Consider the following 18,498-nt stretch of genomic DNA (forward strand, 5'->3'; position numbering starts at 1 on the left):
TATGATCTAGTACCCCGGATGTGGTGACCTTCCGTCGCTTACGCATGCGCTGAAGCGGGGAGGGGGGCGGGTGGCGAAGATTCCGGCACCGTCGGATGCCGTTGGGCGTCAGGGGCGGTTCTTGCCGTCATGTCGGCAGGAGGCTTGCTGGAGAAGCCGCAGATCATCGCGCATACACAACACAGCTTGAATTACACTGTATTCGATTGCAAATGGGTGCCCTGCAGCGCTCGCCTCCTTTGCTTGGGCAATTTCCCGCGCGGCACCGGCGTCATTCAGCTCTACGAGCTGCAAGGCGGCCGCCTCGTCCTCCTCCGTGAAGTAAGGAAGGGAACAAAGCACCGGGCTGCAGCCCCGGTTCTCCCGCAGGAGCAGCAAGAAGCCCATGAATACCAGCCTCACTCCCAGCAGCGTATACTTGCCAACCACGGTGTTAATTTTGCTTCCTTGCCCGGGCCTCAGAATGCTTTCCTGGGCTTAAGTAGAAGCTCAACCGTGGATTCCCTTAGTTTTGTTTTTTTCCGGCTGAGATCGAGGGTTGATATATTAATTCCAATAGAAGAGAGAATATGTGTAGCTCAGGGTTGAACTACCAAGTCCTTGTGCTCTCTGGGCTTGATTGTTTGCACGCAGGTGTTTCATTACCCAACTAGGTAACATCATCAGTGCTAGTGAGTGTGGGGTTTGCTCCCTCTTCATGTACAATAACATGCCCTATTAGAGTTGGTGGGATGTGGTTTTTCTCTTTGGTAGTTCCTTGATTATAAGTTTTTTTGCTTTATTGTTTGCTTAGTGTTAATCTCTGCGTATCTAGATGTAGGTTACTGGAGGGAATGCATTCTGCTCCTTTTTCCTTTTTTATTGTTTTTGGAATGATATCTAAATGTGTCTGCCTATTTTTCTGTATGTGTGCTTTAATGAGGTTTTACCATTTACCAAATGAGGTATTTCAGGATTGAGATCTTGTGTGAATTATATACGTTTATCAAGAATTAACATCAGGAATTGGCCTCTATCACTCTTCATATACTTAGTAAAGATTGCCCTATGTTGGGGACACCCACATTCATTTTCTTAAAAGTAGGATGCCTGGAGTTTCCGTCCCCTGGCATTTAATTGCAATGTAGCATTTGTACAGAGTCAGAAGCATGATGCAAATGCATGCACAAGGAGGAATAGGAAAATGGCTTAAAGATTATTGATCATTTCAGTATTAACCTTTTAATACTGGAAGGCTCAATTCCAATTAATAGAATACATACAACTGCCCCTTAGAATAAATAGTGAAGAAATATATATAGGTAGTTCTCGACCTAAATGCATTCATTTAGTGACTTCAAAGTTACAATGGCATTGACTTATGACCATTTTTCATACTTATGACCATTGTAGCATCCCCATGGCCATGTGATCAAAATTTGTATGCTTTGCAACCGGTTCATAGTTATGACAGTTGCATGTGATTTCATGTCATGTGATCCCCTTTTGCGACCTTCTGACAAATTCAAGGGGAATTCAGATTCATTTAACAACCATGTTACTAATTTAACAACAGCAGATTGAAAAACAGATTCACTTAACAATTGTGGCAGGAAAGATGGTAAAATGCAGCAAAACTCATTTAACAACTGTCTTACTTAGCAACATAAATTTTGGGGTCAATTGTGGCCACAAAGACTATCTGTATTGACATTAGTATCTTTTAGCTATGACACCCAGTATTTGGCAAAGCAGTATGTGTTAAGAAATGAGTAATAAAGAATGCCACCAGTGCTCACCATGGAAATAGGCATTAACTGTTCTTGTATACATAACACTCTACTAAACACAGTGCAGTTAATTACTGTAGCCATAGCAGTGCAAGAGATACACTACCTATTGGTCTTAAAAAGCTTTAAGGACAAATAAAATCCTTTTCTATAGTACAGATTAACTTTGTAGACTACAAAATACAATAATTAAATCCTCACAGGGAAACACATCACTTTTTGCTACTTCAGGGAAAATGAAATTAGGTTTTAGTTGTAGTATTACTTTCCAAAAACAAGCATATTTATAAGAGACTTTGTTTTAATATGAATGGATCAGCATGAATGGCATTTATGAATTATTGGCAGAGTTGAAATGGGTTATATCTACTTTGAAATGAAGTGTTCTCTAGAAGAGCTACATCCTTTCCCTAAACTAGCTGGATGGGTTAAATCAATTATATTAGTATTTTAATGCAAAGTTTTGTTTGCAACTGAAGTGCATGCAAAATATACTGGCTGTGAAGAAAAGTATGTGGAAAAGCACAGTATGTTAGTATATATCTTATAGGAAATGTGGGACAGGGATCTATATTTTTTGTGGACTTAAAAAAAACCAACCAATCATCTACAAAAACATAATAAATGTAAGGTTGGGGAAAAATAAATAGATGAAGTTGCCCATATAAAGTGGAATTGTGAAGACAAGCAACGGAGAATATAATTGCATGTTTTTACAGAAGCAGTTCATCTTGTCTCAAAAGTTATAGGAAAGAATTGCATCTTAACTTGATTTTCTGTAAAGAAATTGGATTTTATGGATCTGGAAAACTTGAATGTTGATCATTCAGAATTTAATGGTATCTTTCTGTGTATAAATTTATAGATATTAGTCCTGTTAAACACCTGTGTGATTTGTAAGGTAGTTCTCGACTTACAAGCATAAGCATAAAATTTCCATTGCTAAGCAAAACAGTTAAGTGAGATTTGCTCCATTTTACAACCTTTCTTGCCCCAGTTGTTAAGTGAACCATTGCAGTTGTTAAGTTAGTAACATGGTTGTTAAATGAATCTGGCTTTCCCGTTGAGTTTGTCAAAGTTGCAAAATATGATTACATGACCCTGGTACATCGCAATCCATTATAAGTACATGCCAAGTATCCACATTTTGATCACATGATCATAGGGATGCTGCAACAGTCAAGTGTGAAAACTCATCGGAAGTCACTTTTGTCAGTGGTATAACTTTGAACGGTCACTAAATGAATGGTTGTAAGTTGAAGACTTACCTATATTTAGAAGCTTGAGATATGAATTGCAATTAAGAAATGACTTCACACTAAAAGGTGTGATTTACACTTTTTTTTTTTACAAATTAAAGAGGTTTAGTAGTAATCTGTAAAAGCAAGCAGTATACTCTTGTTTCTCAAAAAATTAAATTTGAAATGTATCCTGTTTATTTTTTCAACTATGGAAACTTTGATGGCAGCTTCTATTTTTTCTGTTTCATGTCTATTTAGATTATGCATTTAGAAAGTATGAGGCTAATAATTTGTAAATAGATTCAGAATAAATTGGAGAAAATAAAGGAGAAAGTGCATGGGAGAGGCAGTCTTTATGCCTTTGCAATGATAAGATGCTTTGACTTATTTAGAATTCTTCCCCAAAAAGTGTGTATAGAATTGCAATTTTTGTATCCCAAAAGCTAATTATTAAAGTCAAACGTGTTCATTCATTTGAACCCTAATGGAACTAAAAAAATGTGTTTAGACAATGTTTGACTCTAATATTATCTAACAGGTAGAATAAGACATAAATTGAAAATAATAATAATTCAGTGTAAACATTTCCCTACTTCCAGATTGAAAAATCACGACCTATTAAATGTGCAACCTTTGGGGCTGCTTCTTTGCAACAAAGATACTTAGCTACTGGAGATTTTGGTGGAAATTTAAATATATGGTAAGAAATGTTCTTTTTGCAAATTTTAAAGATATGGCCTTATCTTTTATTGGGTAACTTAAAGTCATTGTAAAATCAGTATTGTTCACTGTCTTATATATATGCATAATTTAGAAGTGTTAGGTTTTTAGACAACAATAAAACTTTTACTTTGAAGAAGATTCAGTATTCTATATAGTAAAGACAAATGAGTATGCTGTATTCTGCAACTGTTACTATCTTGCCATTGGTTCTTTCATCAGAAAATTTATAAATGGCACTAAGTAACAATTTGATGACTGGTGTGCCATGTATAAATAGATGAGCCTAGTTTTTAGATTTACACATTAAAAATAGTTCAGAAGCACTTTGAATCTTTTGCAAACATGTTTCTCTACTACTCAGTAAAAGCAGTCGTCTTTTTGAAAATTTCTATATGATTCTTAAAAAGGTGGTTACTTCAAGAATGATATTTACCTTAATAAATTGGTTCCTTAAAGGAGCTGCATCTTTTCTCCAATCTTATGTAAAATTCTGACCCCCCCCCCCGACTATTTTAATGAATAATAGAGAGGTACTGTGACCTCAGGAAGACAGAAACATTTCTCCAGAATTATTTTCTAATGCACAGCTAAGTAATATACTAAGTATATTGAATGTTACATTTCTAAGTAGATTTACTGAGAAATATAAATACATGATCCTGATCTTGTGTTGGATATTAAGCAGATTTTATGGATTACCAGGAAGTGTCATGGGAAATAGGTCAAATTAGGGAATTGTAAAACTTTCGAAAAGATGAGAATGACAAACACCTTCCATATTGCCATCAAGAAAAATGTGGTATCCATGTAGTTGTCAAGAGATGAACTCTAGATGAAGGAGATGTTTATGAACAAACACAAAGTAACAATTCCATTTCTGTTGTTTAGGAATTTGGAAGCTCCAGAAGCACCAGTATATTCTGTGAAGGGGCATAAAGAAATCATAAATAGCATTGATGGAGTTGGTGGCCTGGGAATTGGTGAAGGAGCCCCAGAAATTGTGACAGGAAGTCGTGATGGTAAGTTAGTTCCCTTGCAATGCCATCAAAGGCGAGAACAAGGGAAGTAGATTAGAATAGAATATACATTTTAAATCTGTAAAAACTGCAATGTTATAAATTAACTTTGATTTTAAATTTTAAGATCATCTTAACTTTAAATTGAATGGAAAATACATAGTGATGAGTTCCTTATGGTTTTTTCCCCATCAGACTATCAAATCTGAAAATCTGGATTCACATGCTATAAACAGGCAGTTTCAATGAGTAATACATTTGGTTTGCATTCAATACCAAATATTATGATTTCTCCTGGAAATGATACAGTTCCTTGGCTGAACAATATAAACAATATAATCTTCAGTGAGCAATCCTTGTGAACATAATAGAAAATCTTAATTCTGAAATAGATTTATAAGTATCTTAGGATTTCTTATACCTTAATACCTATTTTTCTTAAACAGAGAGATGAAGCCTCATGCAAAAAGAACAAGCTAAAGCAACTTTTCAGTAAACAGTTTTCTAAGAATTAAAATCACTGAATATTTTAAGCATTCCTTTTGAATGCCTATTTCTGAGTTCATAAAATGGACTACATATACTACTTGTGCAAATGAGGTATTTTAGGGATAGAAATAATTGTGTGGCAGCTTATTGGTAGGACTAATACTTCTATGATATCTAATGTTTCATGAGTTATATATAATAATCACTTCTTAAATGGGCAGTGAATTCTGTACAGTACATGTTATCTTAAAAACAAATTCCATGTATAGATATTGATGGTGAGAAAGTGAAAAAAAATTTTTTTAAGAGGCATCTCATTGTTAAAAAAACAGCATGAGATAAAAAAATATCCCTTTACCTCTTATACTCTCCCCTTGAAAAGTTGAACAGTTAAAAACACCAGGCGCATAGGATATTATATTAACTATCCATGCCTTGTGGAGTAGGCCATTGTTCTGGCTCATTTGGCATGAAGTCTGCTCCCAGCTATTCGCTGGCCTGGGATTGGTGGATGGGTTGATTTTGACTTCAAGAACAATGGTATGGTCTTAGCTTTTCCTATATAATAGCTTCAGAGCTGCTAGAAGGAGACCAACCATCTCAGTAGAGGGAGAACAAGATTGATACAAAGTTATAAAAAGAGAGACAAACAATTTTGAGTTCTTGGAGAAAAGATGAAATATAAACCTAACAAATAAATATGGATGGGAGAGAACATGTAAAAAGAAGATGGAAGAATGAGAATCTGTGTCCATATGTTGATCATCATCTTCCTGGCAATTTCCCTAAATGGCAGAAGGTAATATTTTGTTCCTGGCCTGTCTAGTTGTATGCCTGCAGCTTCAGCAAATATATTTGCTGTAGATTCCCCGCCCCCCTCTAGATGGGGTAGCAATTACTCTCTCTGGTGGGAGGCAAAAGCAACAATCCTTATTCAGAATTCTGCATGCTCTTTTGAAGAAGTTTTTGAACCTTAGTTTATTTTTTTCATATTTTGTAAAAAGCTACTGTGTGGCTACATCTCAGGCTTTGTAAAACGATACACAGCTTTGAAATAAATCACTGTAGGTATTGTTATAAGCAGAAGATCACTGAAATTCAATGTTCATGCTTCCTGTAAGGTATTAATACATGTTTTCATATGTCAGCTAATGAATAAATTTGGTTGCATATAGTTTAAAGAGAAGACAAGTTTTTCTGAACAGTTCACACTTCATTGAGACTATGACATAATAGATCTGGATTGCATCCAAACATTAGAGCAAGCAAGTTAATTTGGTCAGCTTTCTCAAACTCTGCAACCTTCAAATATGATGGACTAATTTTCCACTATTCCCAGCCACAGCCAAGTTAGCTGGGATTCTTAGGAAAGGTAGTGCTGCTTGTTTGGAGGCCATTAGATTGGCAAAAACTGATTAGATCTATAGGTAATATTTTATTGATCACAATTGAGAGCAGAACTTCCATTGCTAAGCAATGTGGTTGTTAAATGAGCTGGGTCATTAAATGACTGAGACAATTGTTAAATGAATCCAGCTTCCCTCATTGACTTTGCTTGTTGGAAGCACCTAAGAAAGTTATAATTGATGATCGTATGACCCAAGGATCCTGCCACTGTTGTAAATATATGCCAGTTGCTAAGCACCCAAATTTTGATCAAGGAACTGGGGGAACATTGCAGTAGTCATAAGTTTGAGGACTGGTCATAAGTTAGTTTTTCATCACTGTTGTAACTTCAGTTAAACAAATGGTTGTAAATCAAGGAATACTTGTATTTAGAGAATTTTAAAAGTATGACCTTACCTTATAAAGTTTTTTTCCTGTGAAATTGATTTATCACTATTACCACATTTTTTAAACAAGCAAATATTTTTGGAATATCAATGATAACAAGCTACACATTTATTTTTAATACAGCGGATTCCGAAGGATTGAAAGAGAACAATGTTACAACTCCAACTAAGCAGATTAAATTTGCTGATCATTGCAGTTTATGCCTGACATTCCATAGACATTTTTCACTCGCATAAAATTGGTAATGGTATTATAGGCCAGCCTTTTTCCATGTGAGAGTCCTCAGTTGCCATATGATATGGTTACAAGATTCTGCAATAAGATCTACATATGCTGTATGTTCTATTTTGAGTCTCCATCGAACAGGATTTTCACATAAGTCATTAGAGAGCTGGAACAAACTGATAGCTACATGTATGAAATGAAAAAGAGAGAAACACAAAATAAGACAGTTACGAAAATCTAAGACTGATTTATAAAGTATATTTAAACTGGTAGTATTTGGTTGACTTTGGGAATAGAAACATTCAGATCTGTTTAATCCTTGAATGGGGAAACTCTGGAAAATATGAGAGCTATAGATTAGCCTGTGAAGCTGAAAATATCCCCAAATAAGGTTATGACAAGGAAAGACAGGGAGATATTTACTTAGAGTTCAATTTCCTATATGATCCCCAGGTAAAAGATTTTACTTTTGGGCACCAACTTACACTTCCTGGGGAGGGAAGATGGGGTTCAGGGCCACTAGGATAACTATGAACTTGTTCTAGGGGAACATAGGCCCAATTCATGTAGGCAGCCTAACATTAGATCTGATTTATGTCTTTAAGCAGCTAAAATGTAATCAGAAGTCAGAACATTGCATTAGTTCTTTGTGATAGTCAGATCATGCTCTGGTTTCCATGGTGGCATAAACCTCTGCAGGAAGAAGAGAGGACCTCTGACCTCTCTTCAGTCAGAAGAAATTATAGAAACGTGGCTCATCAGAAAGACATTGGGGATAGATATGATCATGCTTATATAATGTTATAATGTACATAATAACCAGACCGACTGAAATGTTATCTTTTATTAGTAATAGTGTCAGTCATTGATAATTTTTGGAAATGAAGAGGCGTACAGTAGAAGTTGTGGAAAGCAAAATGGTAATCTGTTTTTATACTGTTACCAAGAATACTACATGGATTTATTTGTGAAGTCACCAGGGGCTAAATTAAACCCAGACTTTTTTACACACAGACAGATAACTCTGCAGGTATATGCATAATGTTTTCTCAAAAGTAAGCTGAAAGTGTGGTGTAGAAGAATAAATACAAATTCATTTGATGGTTGCAGGGACAGTGAAAGTTTGGGACCCAAGACAAAAAGATTTTCCAGTTGCCAATATGGAACCAGCACAAGGAGAGAGTACAAGAGATTGCTGGACAGTTGCATTTGGTAGGTCTGAGTTTCTAATCCATTCATGCCATATAGAAATTGATCATGGAATTTATCTTGCTTCTCATTACTTTGTTCTCTGAATGGCTGTTTGCCCTTTTTAAAAAATTTTTAAAAAAGTCTTTAGGTTCTTACACAAATGTAATATTTCTCTGATATTCATTAAAACAGGCGTTTTTTCAGGCTTCAAAACTTGAGAACACTGTTGAGCAGTGTTGAGATGCATACATTTGTATGCAGAATTTGTGCTCAATTGAAACAATAAACTCTGTGCATGGTCCAAAGCATTTCTTCAGAATAATTTTCAAATAATCCAGAGTATTACTGAATATCACAATATTCCTTTTTTCAGATGCTCTGACACAGAAAGCAGATACAAATTATTAGGGAAAGTTGAAAATTTTGTTTGAAATTTAGCCCATAAAATTATTTCTCTAGAAATCAGGCATCAACCTATTACCTTTAATCCTTTCCAATATCAAACAGACCATTTGAATCAAACAACCAGTTTAAATACTCCAAATCCTATTATTCACAGAGAAAATATGTGCATTAATATATTGTTTAAAATAACATATAAATACTGTGATTGCTACTTCTTTTGCTTTAATGCTATGATTTGTCTATTTCATTGCAAAACTTTTACTAAAAATGTATTTCCTTAAAATTGGTGTACAAATACAGGATTGTTAGACTAATGTTTGGTTATTTTATTGTTGATTCTTTATCTGAATACTGTCATTGTATTTTAATTAGGCAATGCATATAATCAAGAAGAACGGGTTGTATGTGCTGGTTATGACAACGGGGACATCAAGTTGTTTGACCTTAGGAACATGACATTACGATGGGAGACCAACATTAAGAATGGGGTTAGACTTTTTTTTTCTTCACAAATCTTTGTAGTTCTGTGGGGATGGGTAACATTTTAGAGTTTTTGTTTGTTAATTAATCAGTTTATTTTACCTGACTATTAGACTAGCAGTATGGTCAATCTGTAATGGAACATTATGCCAGACCAAATATTCTTTAAAATAAGCATGAAAATCAAAATAAATTGTAGTTTCAGTGATACTATTAAATGACAAATTAAGAAATATTATTGAAGTGTAAAATGTTTTGAAATTATATAATTCTTGATTCCATTAGGGCTAAGTAGAGAACTAGAGAACTAGCTATTCTCTGTCTAAATCAGGAGTGTCAAACTCAAGGCCCCTGGCCCGGATCCACTCCATGGGTGCTTAAATGTGGCCCATGGGGCCAGCCTGAAAATAAGAAAGGACCAGCCCGCAGTGCTTCTGCTGGCCAAAATGGGCCACAGGGGGTGAATGCAGGCCGTTTTTGGCCTTCACAGCCTCCTACATCAGTCTGGCAGCCAAAAACAGGCTGTGGGGAGGGGGTGTTTTTGGCTCCCACTGCCTCCTCCAGCAGTCTGACTGGGATGTGATTTATGTTTTTTTCTCCACCCCATGCACTCTATCTTCCTTCCTGTTGGCTATTTTACACATGATTCCTGGTTTCATCCAGTTTAAAAATATGGAACAGGCCTAATCCAAAGACTTTGCTGACTTATCTGTGGCTATAATGTAATTTGCTTGGTTTTGACTTACAACTGGATTGTATTATCTCCCCCATAATGGTTTGTAAACAGTATAGTGAGCCTAAAAATTTAAAATGCAGAACATGATTGGATGTAGGATATGGTAGTAAGCACAAGCTATAAGATTTTTTTAATACAGTATGTCATGTGAAAATGTCCAGTGGTTATTTCTAGATTGTGATTTACTGTGTAAAGCACAAAGGGCTGAATTTACAGAACACACAAAGTCAAAATCAAATCATATTATGACTAGTGTGCAAATCTGGCAGATAGAAAGCAGCTTTTGTCAGGTATGCATAAAACTCAATGAAGTCAGTGAGATTTAATTGTGTATCCAGTTGTAATCCAAATGAAACTGGAAATGTTTCCACACATGCATATTTTCTGAATCTTTCTAGACATTTAGCAATATATTGTGATGATTTTGTTGTGTTGTACAGTGTTCCTCTTTACAATGGATATCTGGAATAAAATTTTAATGTTTTCAATGAAAAATGGGAGGGTCATCTAAAGTATTCTACATAGAATTAGTTAATATTTCAAAGGACAGATTCAACAGGAAATGAGTTGATATTGCCCAAGCAATAACAAAGAGTGTACAATTTTGTTATTTGGGGATGGAGAAATGCCATAAATAAGGCAGATGGATTAATACACGAAGAAGACAAAAAAGGAGATATGGATGAATTAAAGAGAAATGAATTGTTTTGTTTAAAAGTATTTAAGGTTCTAAATGTTAATTTATCATTCAACCCAGTAAATATAAATATAATATCCTGGATGTTGTTTAGGTTGTCTTAACTCACATTAGGCTTTTGAACATCTCTGTTCTGACAATATTGTGCACATATTCAGATCTGCTCCTGTACAAAAGAGTCAAGCCCTATAGCTGCTGGGGACTCTACATGTCTTTAATCTCTACATTATGGAATTGAGACTATTTGTGCCAGAAAGTAAATCTCCCTTTGTCTGGAATAGCTGTTTTGAATGCAAAGGGGGCAAAATACATCTTGGGCCTATGTCAAATGCCATGGCCACACTCACCCCAACCACACTCACAGTGACCACACTTACAATGACCATGCCCACTTCAGCCCTTCAAGGTCAAACACAACCCTGTTGTGGCCCTCAATGAAATCAAGTTTGACACCCCTGGTCTAGATTATGCACCCTTGATAGAATGTGCTTCTAAATAAACTGCATTACAGTTCATGTAATGAACTCATATACATATAGTACATTAATGATGTGTTATTCAGTTGTAATTTATTGGTTGCTTGCTTTAAATTTCTAGGTCTGTAGTGTTGAATTTGACAGGAAAGATATAAATATGAACAAATTGGTGGCTACATCGCTTGAAGGAAAATTTCATGTTTTTGATATGAGAACTCAGCATCCAACTAAAGGTTTTGCTTCTGTTTCGGAGAAGGTAAATTATTTTGTTTAAAAAGAGGTTGCTAATTTATAGCGGGAGGTGTTTTCTTGCCACATGCCATTGAAGGAGGGGATGGAGGTAGAGGAGGTTGTTCAAAAGCACTCATGCCCTAATCCCTGAAATATTTGTCTCATACAAATTTAAATTGAGAATGAATTGAAATATTATTCTTTTAGCTAATAAGGTTAGAAGCCTTTGAGATATGGAGAACACTTTATCTCAAGATGCACATCTAATCCAGAAAAAGGAGAATATGTTTGTATTTGTATCTAGCCTTCTCTATGGAAAATGTACATTGAACAAGATGAATATCTCCCAGAAGGAGTGCTACAACTGAATGAGCAACCTAGAAGAGTCAAATATGCATTTACATATTGAGCTAGGTAACTCTATTAAGCAATTAATTGTGGTTGTGACAAATCCTGAGTTGTCTTGTATTTCTGGAAGAACTGTAGAGAGAAAAATGTTTTCTTACTCACCATGGGCTTTGTGCATTGGAAGAGAGACTTTTGATGCTTCCATTTTCTTCGCAGCTTGCCCAGACAAGCAATCACACCCTTCTTTGCATTCTCTGGCTGAATCTCCATAACTTTTTCACTCCTTTTTGTATCAAAGAACTTAAGAAGCATAAAGTCTGTCTCCTTCACCAAGCATGAAATGAAACTCCCCCAACTTCCATCTTCTCTGTGACAAGAAGAAAACATAAGGGAAAATCTCTCTCATTTTACAGAATTAGGTACCGGCATGTAACTGCCAGAATTACAACAACTTCTAAACTCAAGGACTCATACTTCTTAGTGATTAGATAAATGTGTGCTCATTCTTTATAGCGCATTAAATCTGGGGCACAAACACAAACTTTTAGGTATTTCTAATCATTCACTTTACTGATTTTCTTGAGTCTTGATTTCAGTCTGTTATAGAAAATTACTAAAGAAATCTCTTTATTTTCTCTCTCATTTTATTACATAATTTTGTTCTCAGGCTCACAAGTCCACTTTGTGGCAAGTTCGGCACTTACCACAGAACAGAGATATCTTTGTGACAAGTGGAGGAGCTGGAAACCTTCATCTCTGGAAATAGTAAGTATTTTACTTTCCATCAAAGTTACGTTTTTGAGTGATGCAAATGTACCCCTTGCTGAAGTACAGGCATATAACATTACATTGCAAGTACCATGTTTTCCCAAAAATAAGACACGGTTTTATTTTCTTTTGGCCCACAAAATATGGCTTGGGCCTTATTATCTGGGGAGGGCTTATTGTTTTGGGGTTGCCAGGCGGCTGCTCCCTTGCGATCGGGCTCCTGAAGAGCCGGGCACAGCCTCAGGGGTGAAGCAGCCATGAGGTGACCACGCTCACGAGCAGCCGCCTGGCAAACCCCATCTCCAGCCGGGTAGAGTGCCATTCAATGACCTAGGGGGTATCCCTAAGGCGCCAAGCAATGTAAGTGCCTTCCCCCCCCCCCCCGGCTCCCATGGCTTGGTGTCTTCGGGATACCGCTAGGCCGGTGAGTGGTGCTCTACCTGGCTGGAGGGGGGGGGGGGTTGTCCAGGGGGCTTATTTTCAGGGGGGGGCTTATATTTTTGTCCACACAAAAAATGTGGCAAGGCCTTAGTTTCAGGACAGGTCGTATCTTCGGGGAAACCCGGTACTATATATTTACAGACTTACAATAGAAAAAAAAAATCATAGAAGTATGCAATTAAGTAATTAAAAGACAAAAAAATCAGTTTGACTGAAGTGTTTCTAATAGCAACAAGTTACAAATCAAAATATTGATTAAAATTATATAAACTCATCAGAGAATAAAAATAAATATATGGTGCCAATCCCTCCCCCACCTCTAAAAAAAATCAAAACAAGAAAAAACAGGCAGACATTAGTGAGATGCAAGTTACCATTTGAAAGATCTACTCCAGGCCTTTCCTTTGAGCATACCTCTTTCTTTTGATCTAACACATGGTCAGAAAGTTATTCAGAAGATAAAATGCAATGGCACTTGGAAGCCATCATGAGGCTCTGGGAGAAAATGTAGGAAGTTAGAATAAAACAATTTGCATTGTACATATTCATAAAGTGGTTTTAACCATTTCATTTTCCCTACTTTAGTGAGTACCCTGCACAGCGCTCTAAGAAGGATTCAGAAGGAACAGAAATGGGAGTAGCGGGTTCAGTTAGCCTTTTACAGAATGTGACATTATCAACCCAGCCAATTTCGAGTCTTGACTGGAGTCCTGACAAACGTGGTCTGTGTGTCTGTAGCTCATTTGACCAGACTGTGAGAGTACTCATAGTCACAAAATTGAACAAAATTTGACAGGATTTCTAACAGTAAAAAACTTCCAATTGTGTCCTTGAACAAACTCGGAACTTTATTGAGAAGACACAAGATGTGAAAAAGTTTTCATCAACTGTGGATTTTACATTTCTAGAAAATGCACTTGTAGTTTAACATATTAAGTCCTATTCACTGTTATAGATGCTTTTAAATCCAAGCTACCTTACACTTATAGTAGAATTATTGCAATGTAATCAACTTTCTTTAAATGAATTGTTTTAATTATTTTGAATTCGTAAGTACTAATACCCTGTGTTTTGGATTACACTGACTAAAATTTGAACAGCTGTTTTAATAGATTAGATTTGTTCTTTTGTTATTGACTACCTGTTTAAACATTAACATATGTGTTCAGATCAGTAAATATTGTGCCTTTAAAAACAAATGTCCTTAAAATGTGCGATTGAGTTATAGATGGTAATCAGATTTATGTCATTTAAATATATAGATGTAATTTATCTGATATGTTTATATAATTGTTAATAGGGTCAAATAAAAAATGTATTTTTTGGATTATTTAAGTACAATGATTTTAGATTGTGTGAAACAGCCAAGAGTATAGTCACCCTGTCCTCTAGTGGGAAATTGGGCATATTACAGAAAAATCAAGCAAGATAAAACGGTTTGTGTGACAAGCATTGAAACAAGTATGTCAGAGAAACTACCTATAGGATTTCCAAGGGTTTATTAAGAAATTGTTATCAAAGTGGCTTGTATTATGGTTTTGTGGTTGTATGAACCACAAATCACAGCCCCCATAAATAAATGGTCAGCACATTATGTGAAATATAATTAACTGGGTTAATTGAGCTATGATTATATTAATCATGGATAAACCTTACATGAATTTAGTAACACTAAACACCAATCACTTTTTAATCTAATGTACTAGCAAATAGTTTGGTTAGTTTATGATTCAGAGCGTCTTTTAAATCCAACAACAGCAACAATAATTTATTAAATAATTTATTGTGCTGCCTGATTCATTAGATTGAATACAGCCTCATTTATAATGGGTTCTGCAATAAATAACAGTTCCCTCTTGTACAAAAGGATTTTATTTGTCTGCTTCGGTACAAAATCCACATTTTAAACGAATTTAGAAGTCAGTTTCTGGAAGGGGTGAATATGAAAATGAGAATATGAAAAATCTCAACTTTTGCTAGCTCTTCAGTACAAAAAACTGATATTTTTCAGTAAATGAACAAAGCTTAACTGCAGTTAATTTAACTAAAAGTTTTATGGCAATGTTCTTCCTCTCCAGTATTTCTTGTATTATCAGATAGAAAGTCAAAAGTGGAAAAATGGGATCAAGAATGTTCTGATGTACATTCATCACAATGGTTTTTACTTATTGGCAATCTAACAGAAATTATTACAAATTCTTTTCCTTTCAGTTCATATGTCTAGACTATGTAGCTATTTATCCTTGAATAGCAGCAGGCATTCATGAGATTCATGAGCTCTCCCAAAGTCTCTAGAATCAGGATGATTTCTTTTGCTAATCCAAGTTAGGAATCAAATGCAGTGATTTAAAAAAAAAGTTGTATAAAATTGAAATATATTTCAATGGATGGTTAACATTTTCCCCCAATATGTTTCCTGGAATGTAAATTAGTAAAGGTCAAACTCTTGCCCACTTCCCTGAGAGTCAAAATTTACAGTATTGTCACAAGATGCTGATAAATCTCTCCTGGGTCCCTTTTGTTCACAATTTATTGACCAGACTACAGTAAAGTCAGAAATTAACACCCTAAAACCTACATCTGTATGTAAAGGAACAAGTATAAGAAATGCTACTGCAGATGCAACCAAGTAGACTTCAATTAAAGAGGTTGAGCTAGTGAGGCATAGGAAGGTTGGGTTGAAAAACAAGTGACCAGTGGTGGGAAAACTAGAAGATTCAAATAAACAGCAATTGGGATCATGGATAGCTACCATTCTGTAATATACATGAGGAAAAATATTATCTCGGCAAATTGCTGCTACTGAGTGAAAGGTTAGAAAAGCTGGTGTTTATGTAGCTGCACTTCTACTTGATTAAGACTATTTCTATGGACTCAAGGGCTTAAGGATAGGGCAAGCTGTAAGAAACAGTAACAAAGGAAGATTCCAAATGAGTATTAGATTTTTTTTTAAAAAAAGAACAGCAAACATTCAGGGAAATGAGGTCTCTTACTACATTTTTTCTCTCTTTTTGGACACTTCAATTTGATTTCCTGCACCAATTGGCCCCTTCCACCTCACTGATCTATGGCAGATGTATTCTGAAATACTAACAGGAGGGATAATAGAAGATGGTGTAGAGGAGGGGTGCCAGGACTCCTGAAATGTGTATTTTTGAATCTTAATCTTCAAATAGGGAATAGGATGGCCAGTGTCAGGATCCAGATTAGGAATCCTTCACTGTTTAAAAATAATAATAATGGGCAGCAATATAGAAATGTTTCAAATAAAATGAGTCAAAAACACTTTCTGGGAAAGAAAGCTAATATTCTTTGATATTCTGCCTAAAATTGATTTAATGACAAAAAATGAATGTGTGACACAATAAATCAATCTTGCACTGTAAGAAATCAGTTAACATTGAATTTAATTGTATACACTTTTCTAATTTGTTTCAAATTTATCACTTAGTATTTTCTTTTTAAATGTTTATTTACCAAACTTGTTTTTCACTCCCCAAAAAAGATGTAGGTGCTAGATTAAATTCTGCCATTTAATCTATCTGATGTTCAAGATACTTTTTTTTAATATGTACGAACTAGCTTTATCTCAGCATGAATCTCCTTTCTGTCAGCTATTTTTCAAACAAAGAAATGCTTTAATAATTAAGTATAAACTTAAAAAAACCCCAACACTAAATAATGTTTATCCATTTGTCTTATTTCTACATTTAAAGTTCTGTAAAAAGAGAACTTTGGGAGATAGGATATCTTCCTAATACAATTAAAGCAGAGAGAAATACAATTATATGGCTCATGGGTATTAATGCAAGGTCATGCACGCAGGTTTCTTCATGAGTTATATATGGCCTACTGTTATATGCCTACATATGTACAAAATATGATTGAAAGGTATGGCACACTGTTCTTTTCATATTTAGATCTATGAAAGTTCACTTGCAGTTATCTTTTTTTAACCCTTCTCAATTTGCTGTTTACTCAGCTTCAACTATTACTTCCGATCAACTGTGATAGCCCAGACACATGTAGTTTGTCATTTTGTAGATTGGTTGATATCACACTTTGTCTTGTATATTCCATGAAATATGTCTTTATTCTGGGAAAGGCTTTGTGAGAAAGAACTCAAGCATACAGAGCTAGAAGTGAAGAGATCCTACTTTCCTTTCTTGTAGTTGAAATATGATTTACATTTTTTCTAGGATTAATTTAAAGAGAATTGGCTTCCTGCACGGATTTCCCTGATGTTATCAGGGCCTTGCAGAAGAGCAAAAGATTTGGGGCCAACCTGGTCTCAAGTGTTGTTCCACCACACATTGCAACAGAAAAAGCTGTCTCCCTGAATCCTGCAGGTGGCACTCTTAAAAAATGATGGGATTCATAACACCCCTCTCCTGCCAAGTTACTTGGAGGACAGGTAGCCATGATCAGGCAGAATCAATTTCCCAGGTAACTTGGCTCTATGCCACAGCATATGGCAAGCAATGCAGCTCCCGAAAACAGAAATATAACTTGTGGACATTGAGAAGTGCCCATCACTGCTCACACGGCTATATTTTGTACCAACTTCTGTTCCATATGCTCTTCAAGGAAAGATTAACGTAGAATGCCACTGCAGTACTCCATCTAGCATAGCCTGTCCCCCCCAGGAAAGGGTGAAATTGGCACACAAAGTAAAGCTGCACAAAGGCTTTCCTGATCATGGCCATTATCTATTCCACAAACAGTGATAAGTGAAAGAAGCTTACCTAATTGCCCAAGTAGGTTGGTGAAACCTCACTGATAATTTGGAGTAGTGAAAATACTTCCAGGAGATGAAAAATTCCTGGAACCAAGGGAAGTCTAAAATCCAAAGCCACTCAGTCTTAGGGATGGGTTAATGTACATTCTGCTCAATCCAAGGACAGAATCTCTATAGCATCGCTAAAATGTTCCAGCATGGAGATATAAAGCTGGATAGGCCATGGGTTGTTTTGCTCTTGATTTAATGAAAAAATCATAATGCCAAGTGGTAACAGAAAGTGGTAAGTCATAAATCACGACACAATTTACATAAAGCTCAAAGCGAAGAAGCTACAGAACAATCTAACAATCCAGTCTAAATCAGATTGTCAGATAGCAAAACAAGCTGAGGATTATAGAAGTTGGGTGACACATCAGCCCTGTTCCTACAATACCTTAACTCTCAGCCATTAATGTAATCAAATCCTCATCTTAATGCTTCTAACTGCAGTCATTTTAAGCCATAATTTTGAAAACATGAACTCCCAATCTATTTTCTCAAAGTGTGAAGTATGCCATGAGCTCTAACACCAGGAAAGTATTGATAAGGCTTAATGACATTGCTACCATCCACTCTGCTGGCCAGGTATTACTGGCTCATTGTAGCCAATCAAGGTTTGAGAAGCATGTCCTCTACTTTCCCAAAGATACTTTTTCAAGAGGCAACTGGACTTTCTGGTTGTTTCTTT

At 35.7% G+C, this 18,498-nt stretch overlaps 1 protein-coding gene across 1 annotated transcript; it reads left to right on the plus strand.

The window, feature by feature from the left end:
* Positions 1-44: 44 nt before the first annotated feature.
* On the plus strand, positions 45-14,360 carry WDR92 (WD repeat domain 92). Its single transcript, XM_032213000.1, has 8 exons — positions 45-321; positions 3,610-3,710; positions 4,622-4,752; positions 8,368-8,469; positions 9,226-9,341; positions 11,364-11,498; positions 12,489-12,586; positions 13,616-14,360. Exons 1-8 carry the CDS (start codon positions 130-132, stop codon positions 13,821-13,823), a joined length of 1,083 nt encoding a protein of 360 aa, XP_032068891.1. The 5' UTR covers positions 45-129; the 3' UTR covers positions 13,824-14,360.
* Positions 14,361-18,498: the final 4,138 nt, after the last annotated feature.

Source organism: Thamnophis elegans, chromosome 3 (genome assembly GCF_009769535.1).
Source record: "Thamnophis elegans isolate rThaEle1 chromosome 3, rThaEle1.pri, whole genome shotgun sequence".
Lineage (NCBI taxonomy): Eukaryota > Metazoa > Chordata > Lepidosauria > Squamata > Colubridae > Thamnophis > Thamnophis elegans.